This window comes from Sus scrofa, chromosome 14 (genome assembly GCF_000003025.6).
Source record: "Sus scrofa isolate TJ Tabasco breed Duroc chromosome 14, Sscrofa11.1, whole genome shotgun sequence".
Taxonomy (NCBI): Eukaryota; Metazoa; Chordata; class Mammalia; order Artiodactyla; family Suidae; genus Sus; species Sus scrofa.
Window position 1 is genome coordinate 131,402,221 of NC_010456.5, and position 15,379 is coordinate 131,417,599.

The 15,379-nt window shown below is 44.1% G+C and overlaps 1 protein-coding gene across 13 annotated transcripts in view; it reads right to left on the reverse strand.

Moving 5' to 3' along the window:
- Nucleotides 1-15,379, reverse strand: part of ATE1 (arginyltransferase 1) — a 198,425-nt gene that overhangs the window by 20,202 nt on the left and 162,844 nt on the right. For 6 of the 13 annotated variants that reach the window (XM_021073564.1, XM_005671511.3, XM_013983817.2 and 3 more), the window contains one exon: nucleotides 10,408-14,641. The exons of 1 other annotated variant lie outside the window; for it this stretch is intronic. In XM_021073564.1, the coding sequence (XP_020929223.1) occupies nucleotides 14,336-14,641 (306 nt within the window). In that variant the 3' untranslated portion in view covers nucleotides 10,408-14,335. Of the gene's footprint in view, nucleotides 1-10,407; nucleotides 14,642-15,379 lie in introns of those variants that run through there. 6 more of the 13 variants (XM_021073567.1, XM_003483566.4, XM_003133201.6 and 3 more) reach the window with 2 other exon arrangements.

The window sequence follows — 15,379 nt, forward strand, 5'->3', positions numbered from 1 at the left end:
TGCCAGTTTTGCCCAGAGCGCAGAGGGCCTCATTCCTGACCTCTGCCCTGAGCACCTTTCAGGGTGAGTGGAAGGCCAGCAACCGCATCGGCTGGTGACCGGATCCTTGAAGAGGAAGGTGGTGTGTGACAGTTTTTTGTCTACACCCACTTACTGTCACTGCTTCAAAAAAGCCTTCCCTAGCCACCCTATTTAAAGTGGCCTTTCGAGGAGTTCCTGTTGTGGCTCAGCGGGTCGTGAACCTGACTAGTAACTATGAGGACATGGGTTCAATCTCTGGCCTCACTCAGCGGGTAAGGATCTGGCATTGCCATAAGCTGTGGTGTAGGTCGCAGAGGCAGCTTGGATCCTGTGTTGCTGTGGCTGTGGTGTAGGCTGGCAGCTATGGCTCTGATTTGACCCCTAGCCTGGGAACCCCCATCTGCCGCAGGTACGGCCCTAAAAAGAAGTTTTTTGAAAAAGTGGGCTTTTGTATGATGGCACGATCCAGCCTTCTTGCCTATTTGTTTACCTGTAAGATGTCTGTCTCTCTGCCAGACTGTAATTCCCAGAGGGAACCTCTCTGTCCCGCGCCCTCCATGGCAAGCACAACACTGGGCACAGACCCAGCAAGGAGACGGTCAGACAGACAGAGTCATCAGGAAGTGATGAATGACATGTGTGACGCGGGTCTTCCATGGGGCTTTCCAAGAGCAAGCAGGAGCGAGCAAGCAAGCAACCAGGGCCTTCAGGAGAGAGGCTGGCCTGCAGCCCCACGCGACATGTAAGGTTAGCCTTAGGGCTGTTTGCCCCAGAAGCACCCCTCCTGGCCAGCCAGGTAGAACAGGCACTTTCTGTTCCCGGGAGGCGCGGGACTTCTCTGCAAATGGCACTGTGCATGGGTCTCTGAAAGCAGCTCATGGTCCAGATGAGCAAGTAACACATCTCACAGGGCTGGGCCTGTCCTTAAGGGCCTTATAAGCTTCAAGGAAAAGCAGCACCTCATAAAATGCAGGAAGAGTTCATGAATTTAAGGCCCAGTAAAGCGAAGAGCAATGAAGCCTTCACAATGAATGTTCAGCTGCACCTCGGCAGCCCCGTCCGAATGAGCCTTCTGGAGGAATCCATGGCCCTACTGGGAGGCCCTGAAGTGGAGGGGCCGGGGTCTTCACAGATGCCACTTGGATGGTGGTGAGAGCTCTTTGCAGCACTTGCAGAGCTTGGTTTGCAAGGTTTTTGTCCTTTCAGGATCTCAATTAGGTGCAAGGCTTGCTCACAGGGTGAAGAGCGTTCGGCTTGTGTGAAAATGCCTTTGTGTCCATTGCAAGAATGTCTTCCCATGTGCAAAATGAATTAAAGAGGAAAAGACCAGATTACACAGGGACGACGCTGATCTCCATTAAGAATTTTCAACTCCTATTATGCATTCTATGTTTTTTTGGTGCGCAAGCGCTAAAGCAAAAACAGGCCTGCACACCCAGATGGATATGTGAATTCATGACACAAGGCAAACATTCTATGAACAACTAAATGTCCCCCACGTGGCCTTCCCTGCGGAGGTGTGTGGATCCCCCACTGTCCCTGGGGTCCTTCGTGAGCTCCTTTCTCTCACTGTCCATATGTGTCAAGAGCCTGGAACATGGTGCTCCTTGGACTTGCTTCTTGGAGGCGCGTCCCACACATGTCCACCCCCTGCTGTGAAACGAACTCAGGAGTAGACCCCGGGGTCCTGGAGGCTGGGTCTCAGCATCCCCACGACACCAGCACGTGTTCTCCAGGGAGGTTTCTCAAAGGGGTCCAGGCTTTGGCTGTCTCTACCGAGAGCCAAGTGCATCATTCCTATGGCCCCAGCTGTGTTGGTTTTCTTGGGCCTTAAGACAGAATTTCCCAAGGAGGATGGATCCATACACCGTGGAGGAGGCGGCACCAGACCAGGGCCTTGACGATCTGCTTGTGTGCTGCTGGAAGGGACCGGCCACGACTGATGAGTGAACCGACCCAGTGCTCAAGACACAGGAAAGAGGAGTTCCCGTCGTGGCGCAGCAAAAACGAACCCGACTAGGAACCATGAGGTTGCGGGTTCGATCCTTGCTCAGTGGGTTAAGGATCTGGCGTTGCTGTGAGCGGTGGTGTAGCTCAAAGACACAGCTCGGATCTGGCATTACTGTGGCTGCAGTGTAGGTTGGCAGCAACAGCTCTTATTAGACCCCTAGCCTGGGAACCCCCATACATCGCAGGTGCGGATCTGAAAAGACAAAAGACAAAAAAAAAAAAAAAAGAGACGCAGGAAAGAAAGAGCTGGGACTGGAGTTTATGGAAGGGAGAGGAGGGGAAAATGCTGAGAAATAGGTTGGGGCTGGCAGGTGGGGCAGCAGCAAATGAGGATCTGTCTGATGTGGGCAGAGTAGGGCCGGATCAAGATCAGATGCGTGGTGGTGTTTTGGGCAGTTAAACTGGCTGGAGGAGGCCGGGTGGAGACTGGCTGGAAGGCTTTTGCAATAATCCTGGGAAGAGGTGCTGAGGCTGGAAACGGGGAGGATAACACAGGAGAGACTGGGATCCCGTGTCAGGCTTTGGTGAGGGGTTTACGTCTAACTGAGTCATTACCCGACAGAAAATGCTGCGTACATGCAATTTGGCTCCTCACAATCGCCCTAGTTGCAGAAGGAACAATTCAAAAACAACCCAAATCTGAAAAAAACAAAGATAGGGGAAACATAATTTATATCTAAAACATTGGCCCTCATGGACCAAAAGAAAAAGTTCACTTTTCCATGTGTATTTAGTCAGAAAGGGGAAAAAAAAAAAAAAAAAAAAAAAAAAGGCAAGGAAGTTTCTTTCTGCCCCCTGGTGGCTTTTGGAAAACTTAACTGAAAGGCAGAAAGAGGAAAAGGGACCAACTTCTCCACGTTGCTCTCAGTGTCACCTGTGCAAACACCGCTCTAAACAAGGACAGGACGTTTCAGGTCTTTAGACATTTCAGACCTGCCCAGGCACAGGGCACTTTTGGCCTGAGGTTGGCGAGTCGGGGTGGTGCAGCCTTGTCCTTGGCTAAGTGTGAGCAGGTTCTCTGTGCATCACCCCAGCTGCCAGCAGATTCGGCGCCGAGAGGCTAACTCTGCTTCCCTGGGGTTCTCGAGCAATGGCTAGAACGTGACCTGCGAGCAGAGCTTTTCTGACAAAGCCCAGGAAACAGCTCCGCTGGCCTCTGTGTCAAATCGTGCTGGCCCAGGGGCTGGGCGCAGAGTCCTGCACACAGCAGAATTCACTTTTAATTAGGCTGGAGAAAATTGTACCATTGATCTATAAATATCTGGGGAGGCGGGGGAGCCAAAGCTAACAAATCTACTTCCGAGTCTCATCTCACTTTATCCCCCCACCCACCCCTTCAGGCACCGTTCCAGGGTCCCACACAGTGTCACCACTTGCCCATTCTAAGAAATGTGCTTGGGAGTCCCGACCTATGGGACCTCGCTCTTCAGCTCACCTGGGACTCTGCGAAAAGCCACATTGAAGATGCAATGCCTCCTCCCCAGTTTGCCTCCATGCAGAAGAAGAATGCAGGAGAAGGAGGAAGAGACGCAGGAGTGATTGGGGGCAAGAAGAAAACAGTTCGGTCATTATCAGTTAAATTGTAAGTGGATGTGGCAGCCCGCTGTGCAGAGCAATCAGCGAGCGCCTGAAGTGCTGCCGGCTTTCCAGATATCCTGTTGTTTAGTTTTGTCTCAAACAAAACAAACAAAAATGCGCATAATTGTACCAGGCCTCAAAACCCATTTGATTCTTCCATTAGGCCCAGGAAATCCTGAAGAGCAGCACCACTGGAGGGAGGCTTTCTCCGTGGGTTCCTGTGAATAACTGTTTATCCACATCCTATTAGAGAAAGGCGGCCACTGGAAAGTTTTTACCCCTCTAACCTTAGAGCATCCTTTGAGCAGGCATTTAGAATGCCTGTAATTCCATGGCCTTGAGGATCTGTTCCAACATTGTGAATTTTGCAGATAACTGTCATTTATCTGGTAATAGAATGTTTTCATTACTTTAAATGAAAATATTCCATTCAAAATATTTCAGTTTTGAATGGAAATACTTCAAATGGATTATACACGTTCCTATATTAGAGGATAATGAATGTCTTTTAACCATATTTCTTGACACTTCAGCATTGCCGTTAGCAAAGTTAACTATGCCTGGCCTGGAAACTGTGTCTGCTCAGGGGCTGCTGAGCTTCTCTGGGTTAGTAGGGTTTACTTTGTCTTTATTCACGATTGTGTTAAAACTTTATTCCTATGACCTTTCTTTTTGGTGTTATCTGCTTTGGGCCAGGTGCCATGGGCTGAAGTGCGGCGGGACGGCGAGGCCACAAGCAAAGTCCCCCCCCCACAGACCCCAGTGCACCCCCCTGATGAGGAAGCTGAGCTCTGCTGAACTTCCAGCCTTTGCCCCAGGTCACACGATTAGTGAGTGATCCGGGGACTTGAACTGGCTTGCCTATAGAGTCCAGGTTCCTCACACTTTTTTTAACTTACTAAGGAAACACAGGCCTTGAATGATGCACTAGACCAGATGGACTTAATAGACATTTATAGAACATTCCATCCCAAAGGAGCAGAATATACATTCTTCTCAAGTGCACATGGAACATCCTCTAGGATAGATCACATTCTGGGCCACAAATCAAGCCCCAGCAAAATTTTAAAAATTGAAAGCACATCAAGCATCGTTTCCGACCACAGTGCTCTAAGACTAGAAATCAACAAGAAAAAAAAAAAAAAACTGCAAAGAACACAAACACGTGGAGATGAAACCTACTAAGGTTCATCGAAGGATCGAAGGATCCAGTTGCTCGTAGAATGCGGTCAGAGGGCTGCTCTAGGCCTGACATCAGCACTCCTACCCCTGCCCTGGCCTAATCCATCTTCCTTCCTTGAGTCCTGGCTCACTTGCTCATGGGACGGTGTTGAATGTCAGTTGCACAAAGAGCAAGACAAAGGGCCAATACCATTAACATGTCATTTCCAGATTAACATGTCATTTCCAGATTGCTTTATCCTTTTACGGTGGCACCCAAACCTCTCCTTATGCCACACAGCCCAAGAGGCTTTCCCATGAGTAAGGCCCGAGCTTTAGTGCCTGGATTCGAGCCCATTGTAGCTGCCAAGAGGCAAGTGTGTTTCTTTCCTTTCTTTACCTTACTTTTTCATACTCCATTTATGTTCCAGACGGTGAAGTGGCTAGATAAGCAAGCTGCAGATCAGTGAGGTCCATGATGCATCATCGCTCACCGATAATGCTGACATACAACAGTTTCATATCTTAACGAAGACAATAAATGGTAACAGAAATGACTAAAGCGCTCATTATAAGCTCAAACTGTTCTCCTGAGTTTTTTTTCCTGGACCTGGTTCCTTAATTTCCAAACGTTCCCAACAGACTCTTTGGTGACATTATCAGAAATATTAATGACCTCAAGCATAAACCACCAGCTGTTGTAGACACAATGACACACACTTGGCCCTGCACTGGTGTTCTTCTGGCCTTCTTCGTAAAACAGCATATGGCCTAGTATTACGTAAATCACGAGGTGGCTCTCAAGAATAGGCAGAAAACCAGAGAGACGAGAGACAGTAATCTTTCATTTCTGCAGACACACACAGAGCTCCCAGTGGCCACCGACCACCTCAGAGGCTTCTTTGGTTCTCCCACCAATGCCAGCTCTTCTCACACGGGGCTGCAAGGAGTTTTGGTGAAGTGAGTCCAAACTAATTTCTCCATAGCTAAATAACATACTTCCAGTGAAATGCCTTAAGATCGCCATATTAAGAACACTGATAAGCAGCTTTGGCTAGAAGTAGTGCCAAATTAGGAAAAAACCAGCAATCAAAATTACCCTTAAAAATATACAATAATAAAGGAATTTTTAAAAATCTTTAAAAATCAGATCTGTAGAGTTTTCCTTCGTAACTTAGTGCTTTAATGAACCCAACTAGGATTCCTGAGGATGCGGGTTCGATCCCTGGCCTGGCTCAGTGGGTTAAGTAAGGATCCAGCATTGCCATGAGCTGTGGTGTAGGTCGCAGATGTGGCTCAGATCCCGTGTTGCTATGGCCGTGGGGCAGGCTGGCAGCTATAGCTCCAACTAGACCCCTAGCTGTAAATCTATATTATCTGTCTTCCGAGACCATTTATTTATGTGAGGTGACTACCAGCTATAGATTAAACAGTGTAACAGAGATGTTGTGATGAGGATTTTTCTCACTTTTTACAAAATTATGGTTGATTTACAATGTTGTGCCAATTTCTACTGTACAGCAAAGTGACTCAGTCAGACATACGTATATGTTCTTTTTTTTACAAAATATTATTTTCCATTATGGTCTATCCCAGGAGATGGGATATAGTTCCCTGTGCTATACAGTTATTTTACCCACATTTCTTTTGCAAAGTCAGTCAGTGCCTATTTTTTAGTAAGCTCCTTTTGGGAGATGCATTTAAGCCTTTTTCTTACTATAGGTTCAGATTTTAATTGATTTATAAGTTTTTTTGCTATTTGATCAAGATGAACTAGATCTAGAGAGATGTAATATAAAAATGGAAATAATAGCAGTAATTCTCTACATTTCTAAATTCATTTTCTATTCAATTGTTCTCTAAAGAGACCTATCTCTGTACATAGTGTAACTGTAAATCACAATGAGATGGCAGTTATCTTAGGGAACTGACATAGCCCCAGGGTAATAAGATACCATAAATTCATACATATGCAGAGATGCACTTGAATCAATAATGGAACTAGAATACACAATGGAAATGAAGAGAAACCAAAAAGCATCAAAATAAGTTGCCCCGAATGTTTTGCTGTAATTGTTCCACGGTGTTTTGTCATAGAACTTTAAAAAATTATCCAATCATGACATATTCTAAAAAAGCATTTTATTGCAGCACTGTTCAATAGACGTTGCTATAATGAGGAAGTGCCTGTATCCACACTGTCCAACAGAGCAGCTCCTGTGGGTTGACTTGTGTTCCCCTCACAGAAGATACATTCGAGGCTTAACTCCGAGTGCCTATGAATGTGACCTTATCTGGAAGTAGGCTTTTTGCAGATGTAGCAAGATGGGGTCATACTGGATTAGGATGAGCCCTAAATCCAACATGACTGGGCTCTTAAAGATGAGAAGATGAGACACAGAAACATGCACAGAGGGAAGATAGCCATGTGAACATGAAGGCAGAAACCGGGATGCAGCTGCCAGCCAAGGAACACCAAGGACTGCTGGAAGGAGCATGGAGAGATTCTCCCTGGATCCATCACAGGGAGCGTGGCTCTGCCTAAACCTTGGTTGGGACTTCTCGCCTCCAGAGTCATGAGAAAAATTAATTCTTGTTGTTTAAAGCCACCCAGGTTGTGGTAACCTGTTATGGCAGCCCCAGCAAACTAATATGATAGTTGGGCCACACGAGGCTACTGGGCATTTGAAATGTGACTAGTGAGTCTGAGAAACAAAATTTTAATTTTTCATTTTAATTAATTCAACATACACATGGAGCTAGAGTCTATGTTATTGGACAAAGCAACTTTATCAGTTTGTATGGCTTCTATAACAGTTGTATATATCCATGTTGATTCTTGGGGTTTTTTTAATTTTTTTATTTTTAATTACAAAAATTTTTTGGTTTTTTTTTTAAGGGCTGCACCTATGGCATATGGAGGTTCTCAGGCTAGGCAGGGGTGGAATAGCAGCTGTAGCTGCTGGCCTGCCACAGCCACAGCAACGCCAGATCCGAGCCATGTCGGCGACCCACACCACAGCTCATGGCAATGCTGGATCCTTACTTAACCCGCTGAGCAAGGCCAGGGATTGAACCTGTGTCCTCGTAGATGCTAGTCAGCTTCATTAACCGCTGAGCCACAAATTGATTCTTTGAATGAAACTGATTCTTCGAATGAAAACTGAGAATAAATCACACTATTACCGGCAAGTTTTAATTAAGCACACAGTTCTCTGTCATTGTGTATATATGTATATACACATACATACTATACATATAACCTTTCCTTTAACGGTCAATAAAATAACACCGGTCATGGTTAGCTTCCAAATCAGAGTCTGGCTATCTCTCAGTATTTTAAAATGAGCTGGGAAAATGCATAGAACTGTCCACATACAACCGAGCTAAGAGCCTTAAGCTCTGAATCCACAAACCTAAAATGCCGTTTCTCTTATTGCATGATCAAAAAGCTCCATTAGTTAAGAGATGCTATTCAGACTCACTGAATACTGAATTAACAAAGTGATGAATTGGACTTCATGAAGTATTCATGAGTTCTCATTTAATGCTAATTTTTTTTTTTTTAAAAGGCCTATGTTAAATGATTTTAAGACCCTGGTACAGACAGAGAAAAGCATGAGAAATTAAGGTTCAGGGGAAAGTGTAATCCAAAATCAGAGCTGAAGGATACAAGTTGGAGTACAACGTTTCTATCTTTCTGGTATAATGGCTCCAGCTTGCAACATACAAGTAATAAATGCTTAAAAACACTTTTTGCATACTGACTTCAATAAAGTCATAATGAAAGAAATAAAGGCATTTGTGCTAGTCTCTAACAGTCTGCTTTTTTGTGGAGTGGGGGGGGCACAGAGGTGGAGGGTGCCTGTGGCATGTGGAAATTCCCAGGCCAGGGATCGAATCCACGTCACAGTAGTGACCCAGGCCCCTGCAGCAGTAATGCTGCAATCCTTAACCCACTGAGCCCTACAGGAACTCTGCTAACAGTCTGCTTTATGCATGCCAGACAAGTAAAGAAAGTCTCTCCCCGCTCCAAGGTGGATGAAATACTTGTGACTGCCATACTAACAGGTAATTAACTATTGAAAATCACCCGTCACATAACGTTAAGATTTGCTATGCTAAGTTTTTGTTTTTTATAGCACTTCTATTTGGAATTGCTTCTTCATATTGCAGGTGAAGAGATGTGATAAGGAAATCAAGCTACAAAAATCTGCAAGCTGGAGTTCCCCTCTGGTGCAGTGGGTTAAGGATCCAGTATTATCACTGGAGTGGTGTGGGTGGCTGCTGTGGCGAAGGTTTTGTCCCTGGCCCAGAAACTTCCGTATGCCACAGGTGTGGCCAAAAAAAAAAACCAAAATAAAAATCTTCAAAATTTTGAAGATCTAAAAGAATAAAAGTTTGGCATGCAAAACATTCAGCAACTTTACTATTTGGTATAATTGAAACAGTTAATAGGAAAATATTTTCTGGATAGGACTGGATTAAAGATACCAACTGTGACAACTAATTGGCTGTGAAAAATGTCATTTTACTTAAGTAAATCTTAGTCAATCTTTTTTTTTAAACTAAAAAACTTAGCTAAATTAATTATGGTGGTACATTTTTTCACTTTCCTGGTATCCATGTTTTAAATTTTTAATTTTTTTATTTTTTTTGCTTTTTTGGGCCACACCTTTGGCATATGGAAGTTCCCAGGTTAGGAGTTGAACTGGAGTTACAGCTGCCAGCCTACGCCATGACCATGGCAACGCCAGATCCCTAACCCACTGAATGAGGCCAGGGATTGAAGCTGCATCCTCATGGATACCAGTCAGATTCATAACCCACTGAGTCACAATGGGAACTCCTCCAGATACCCATTTTAAAGACCTCGGGCTACAAAAAAAATCAGTGAATTAGAATCTTCATTGGTTTTAAGTAACTTTACATTTTTAAATAAAACATTTTGTAAGTGGAAATTCTGGAAATGTGCGGACTGTAAAAATATACGGTAGGTCTCCCCAAAAACATTTAGTTGAGGGACAATGAGAGGAGGGACACTAAGTTTTAAAAGCTATATATTTCTTTCTTTTATTTTTTTTTTTGTCTTTTTAGGGCCACGCCTGCAGCATATGGAGGTACCCAGGCTAGGGGTCAAATTGGAGCTGCAGCTGCTGGCCTATGCCACAGCCACAGCAACATGGGATCCGAGCTGCAACTGGGACCTGTACCACTGCTCACAGCAACGTTGGATCCTTAACCCACTAAACAAGGCCAGGGATGGAACCTGCGTCCTCATGGATGCTAGTCAGATTCATTCACTGCTAAGCCATGGCAGGAACTCCCTAGAAGCTATACATTTTCTGAACCTTCAAGTAAGGAGAAAACTCCTATTGTCCAGTGACAGGCAAAGGGAATTAGGAAATAAGGAATAAGCTCGATGTTGCCAATGGTTCACAGAACTGATAAAAATGATCAACACGGTCCATTTCATCTCCTGCCATCCATCGGGAGGGTAAGTCTTAAACCTCCTTTCTCAAAAGATCACAGACACAATGGAACCTCGTGCAGCCATTTAAGTGGTTATTCCTCCTGTTTTCATTTTCACAGTAAATTAAGATGTTCATATTAGAGGGAAAATTATGAAGCGATATACACGGCATAATTTCATTTTTATTTCAAAATAAAACAAAACATACATACATGCAGGTAGAATAAAAGTTTGAAAGGACAGACGCCAAAATGCGAATGAGTGGTGGTCAGTGATGGGATTGTAAGTGATTTTTTTTGGTTTTGGTACAATTTTCTACATTGCCTAAGTGTTACCTGGTAAACACTGTCCATTTCAAATAAGAAAAACAATAAAGCTATTTGCATTCTAGAAAAAACACCAGTGGGGATCACAACTAACATTTAAATCACCTGGGAAACAGGATTCACTTTGCCATAAACTTATCAGGATCTCCTTATACTATGAAAGACAAAACACTTTAAAATGCACCCTATAAATACACTGGACTATTGCGAATGATACACTTTATGAAAAATTTTCTGAAAACTAAACTTTTTAAAAGAAATTTAAATTTGAGTTTGCTACTTAAATCTGTATCTTGTGAAAACCCAGGCTCTGTGCTTAAGGTGAGATTAATTTTTTCCTGAAAAAGAAATCCGTCACACTTTGTCAGGTAACTATGTGATGTGAAATTCCAATTACTGAAAATTAAAAACCATAATTCATATAGCTAATGTTCTACCTTTATTCTGCATATTCCCTATAGGTAAAATGTACCCAAGAACTCAAAAGATGAAAATACATATGCCTTTTAAGTAATGACCAGCAAGAGCCACTGCAGATAGAAAGTTTTATTTTTTTCCATTCAAGCTTTATCAAATGGACTGTTCAAGAAGCACATACAAGAGCAGAAAATATCACATGCAATCAAATTTGTTTTGTCTTGCAGTCACTGGTTTTCTTTTGGAAAGTAATACACATTTGAGTGAGTTCTAATCAAACATTTCCCAACTGTTTCCATTTCATTTCCTTCTTTAAAGTTAGCAACAGAAGATACGTTTTAAGTACCTGTCTTCATCTCTCATCTTTATTCATACTGAATAAAAGCCTATAAAAATCAAACTATATAACTGTCCAGAAATCTGGAAAGGTTCATTTACATAATACATTCCCATGTGTTTAGAAAACATATACAACTGATATCTTGCACAATGGATAAAAATTAGGATAAGCTGTTTGAAAGAAAACATAAACAAGAGTAATTTCTTATCTAAATAACTTTAATCAAATGAATAATATATTCATCTGATAACAGCCTCTATCTTTTAGAATATAAAAAAGTGCTCAGATTACATTTTTTTAAAATAACAAAAAAATCTCATAGAACTGAAATAATTTAAATGCAGATGGCAGCCTGGGGAATCTCTATTACATTTTTGCTCCCAAGACAGGGAGGGAGGTGTAAATTTATCTAAAATTAGAAAGGGACTCTACAACACTAAGACAGCAAATTCAAAGCTTACAGCTTTGAAAAGACAGAAGCCCCCTTTGAAAGGTTCTCATGTGTCCTTCTTTAAATGAGAGCCACAAACATAACATCAGATTTCTCAGCTGGACTGCTTATCCACTGACCAAGCCAAGTCATGTTCCTTGACTGTCCTTTCCTAGCCCACTATCAACATTCACTTAGCGAGCGCTCAAAAGAATGTCTTTTGAAGACACTTTACTCTCCAAAGACCACACGTTAATACAACAACTGAGCAGAAGCAGCTTCATGCCCCCTCTTCTCTGGAGCATTACTGGAGTCAACCCAGGAGGCCACTCCCAGGGGCACCAGCACGGTTCCCACAATAGATGGGGGAGTTTATCACTTGCCTCTGAAGGAACCCTAAACTGATTCGGCAAGAAGAAACCAGAGCTGTGGTAAGAAATAAGATTCGAGTTTTCTCTTCATTTGATAAACACCAGTTGTGGTCTTAATTAATCCCGTTCTATAAGTTAATTACTACGATGACAGCAGGTGTAACATGCCTGAGGAGATCAACCTGGGTGTCCGAGTGCCCAGGGGACCAAGTATGGACCCTGCGCTGCTTAACTTTAATAACACTGCAATTCCTCACAGCACGTCTGAAATGTCCCGTACCGAAGTTTCTTTCAATGGATTTCAGGTCATTCTTTCTTTCTTTTTTTGCTATTTTAGGGCTACACCACCGCATATGGAGGTTCCCAGGCTAGGGGTCAAATCGGAGCTGTAGCTGCTGGCCTACACCATAGCTACAGTAACTTGGGATCTGAGCCATGTCTGCGACCTACACCACAGCGCACAGCAATGCTGGATCCTTAACCCACTGAGTGAGGCCAGGGATCGAACCTGCATCCTCATGGATCCTAGTCAGGCTTGTTAACCACTGAGCCACGAAGGGAACTCCTCAGGTTATTATTTTTTATTTATTCTTTTAAAAATGTTTTAGTTGCTTATAGCATCATTTCATAAATCATAAAAATTATTACTTTAGAGGGAAATTTTTAAAAAGATGTTGTATAGATTCTGAAGGCAGTTCTAAAAGAGTCTGTCAACTGCTCTTGGGAGAGACTGTTCTGAAGGACGAAGCTCCGGAAGCACGCAAAGTCCACGCCATCCGCCTCTATCCCCAGTCCCCTGAGTACCTGCTCATGGCAGCTGCGACAGACGCACATTCGCTCCGAGTGAAGAACTCTGGACGTGGACCTTCTAGACATTTGTTTTTTAAAGTCACTGTTTTATGATCCTTTTATTCTAACTACCTTGAATTATTTTCTAACACTTCCAACTGCATATCTAAATTCAGTGCATTTAGGAGAAAAGTTTAAAATCAGTAGTGGGAGTCAAGCCATTAAGTTTTATAATATAGTTTTTTAAAAAGATCAATAGAAAATGGAAAAATGGGCCAAGGGGGACATGAAAAGGACTCGGGAGCCAAGCAGGTGGCGGCAGAAGGGGAGCAGCCGAGCAAGAGCACAAGAGAGTGAGCCTTCCCCGCCCTCGCCGTCTCCAGCGCAGCTGCAGCAGACATGCCTGCTCCTTCCCGTCCCTCGTGGCACAGTGCCTGCCTCCTTAAAGGTGTGGGACGAGGGACACCTGCTGAACGAGGGAAGGGACAGGGAAAGAGGGCCGGCCTCGGCTCCGGTGCCGACGCTCGTCTCCTCTCCGACTCTTCCAAACCAAAGTGCAGCACACGAGTGGATGCTGTGTGCCTCCTGCCCTGGTCAGAGGTCAAAATGCTTCCTGCTTCATTAAGTGCGACGTGCGGCACAGCTAGAAAGGTAGGCAGATATTAACTAATTTTTAATCGATAACCAAAGACTTGTGTCCTGAGTTTTAAGGAAATAAAAGTTAGCGTACATTTACCTTTGATGGGTTCAAAAAAAAAAAAAAAAGACAAAACCAAAAACCAAAAAACCATTTCTTAGATTTTGAGAAACAAAGTACCCCAGTTTGTACAATATAACATATAATTAGGGTCATCACATATTTTATGGGCCAAACTGAGAGACTTGGGAGAGTAAAATGGAGCACAAGCAGTAATTACTATAGGAAAAATGGTCCATTCAAGAGAGCAGACCAAGAATAGGGCTGTCCTGGGTAAAGACACATCCAATGTTAACACAATATCCTTTCTTTGAAGTTGTCTACTAAACTGCAGAGTGTAACATCGGGCAGTGATGTCACACTGAACACTGAGTAACAGCCCGCTGTGTTCCCTTGAGGAGACATTTTCTAAGCGATGAAACACAATCCCGCCTTCTCCCCACACTTCGCTTTCAGCAGACGCGAATGTTGTAAGTGGATCAGAGGAAACAGTCTGTTTTAATTTCTCTAACAGAACAGAAAAGCACAACTGCGACTTAAATTACTTAAGACCTATTCATTCATTTCACTTTCCAAAATGTTATCAGGAGAAGGTTACCATCTCTTGCTCATAAAGCCAAACTGCAAAATGACAAACCTTAATTGGAGTCTAGGTCGCAACCTATGTTAAAAATCTTTATATGAACCATGAGATTCTCACAAATACATTGCCACAAAATATTTTAGAAAAACCAGAGAGCCGTCAAAATAAAAAAGTCTAATCTGTGGATGGGAACGGCACTGACCCAGAGCGATGGACCTGCGCCGCAGCCCCCAGCAGCAGCCCGCGGCAGGGGCAGGGGCGCCCGCTCAGTTTCTGAAGAGCAGCATCCGCTCGGAGCACGCCTGCCCCACCAGGGCCGCGTACTGCAGCACGGCGGCCTCGTCGCGTGGGTCTTTCTGCTGTTTCTTGTAAACGCCGTAAGGCATGATGGCTTTCTTGTAAAGCACCTGCAGGCGGTCAGGTTCCTTGCTGCGACCTTCGTCCACTGCAATAACCAGAAACACGGATTAAAAGCAGTCACAGAGCAAACCAGTTTTCATTTCCTCATTTAAGAATGTTCAATGTGAAATAGAAAAAGCATGTATTAAGGAGTCCTCTCTGAGCAACATGTTCGAACGAGGGCCTGCAGCATGAAGACCAACCTGAGTATGTGACTCGACAGACAAGGCCTTGCTGAAGGAGAGGTTCCTTCCACTCAGAGAGCTGGGACAGCAGGGAGACACAAAGAACCGCATACAATTTAAAAACCGCCTTCCACGGCCTCATCGCTTTCGCACACACAATAAAGTTCGTGGCTCTCCGGCACCTTTCCTGAGTCTGATTTACATTTATTTTGCCTCTCCCCGAGCCAGCATATTGAGTGCAGTTTTCCTCTCTGCAAGGCCGTTTTCTGCTGACTCAGCACTCTGGGCGGCCCTGCGCTGGCCAGTCCTGGACAACGGGCGCTTGGGTTGTGTGGGCAGGAGGGCAGGTGCTTACAGCTTTTGTGGAGACTGCCGCTATCGCCTCTCCTCTTCTTCCGCACCGAAGAACTCCTGGTTTTTAGCAGGACACGCTGTTTCCCAGCCTTCCTTGCAGCCAGGTGTGGTCTTGGGCCAAGTTTTGGCCAACACAATACAAGCAGATGTGTTCTGGAGGACAGCTGGCCCAGACCCTTTGCCTTTTGCATTTTTTAGCTCCTCCTTCATTCTGCTGGAGCGTGAACGTCATGATAGGAGCTGTA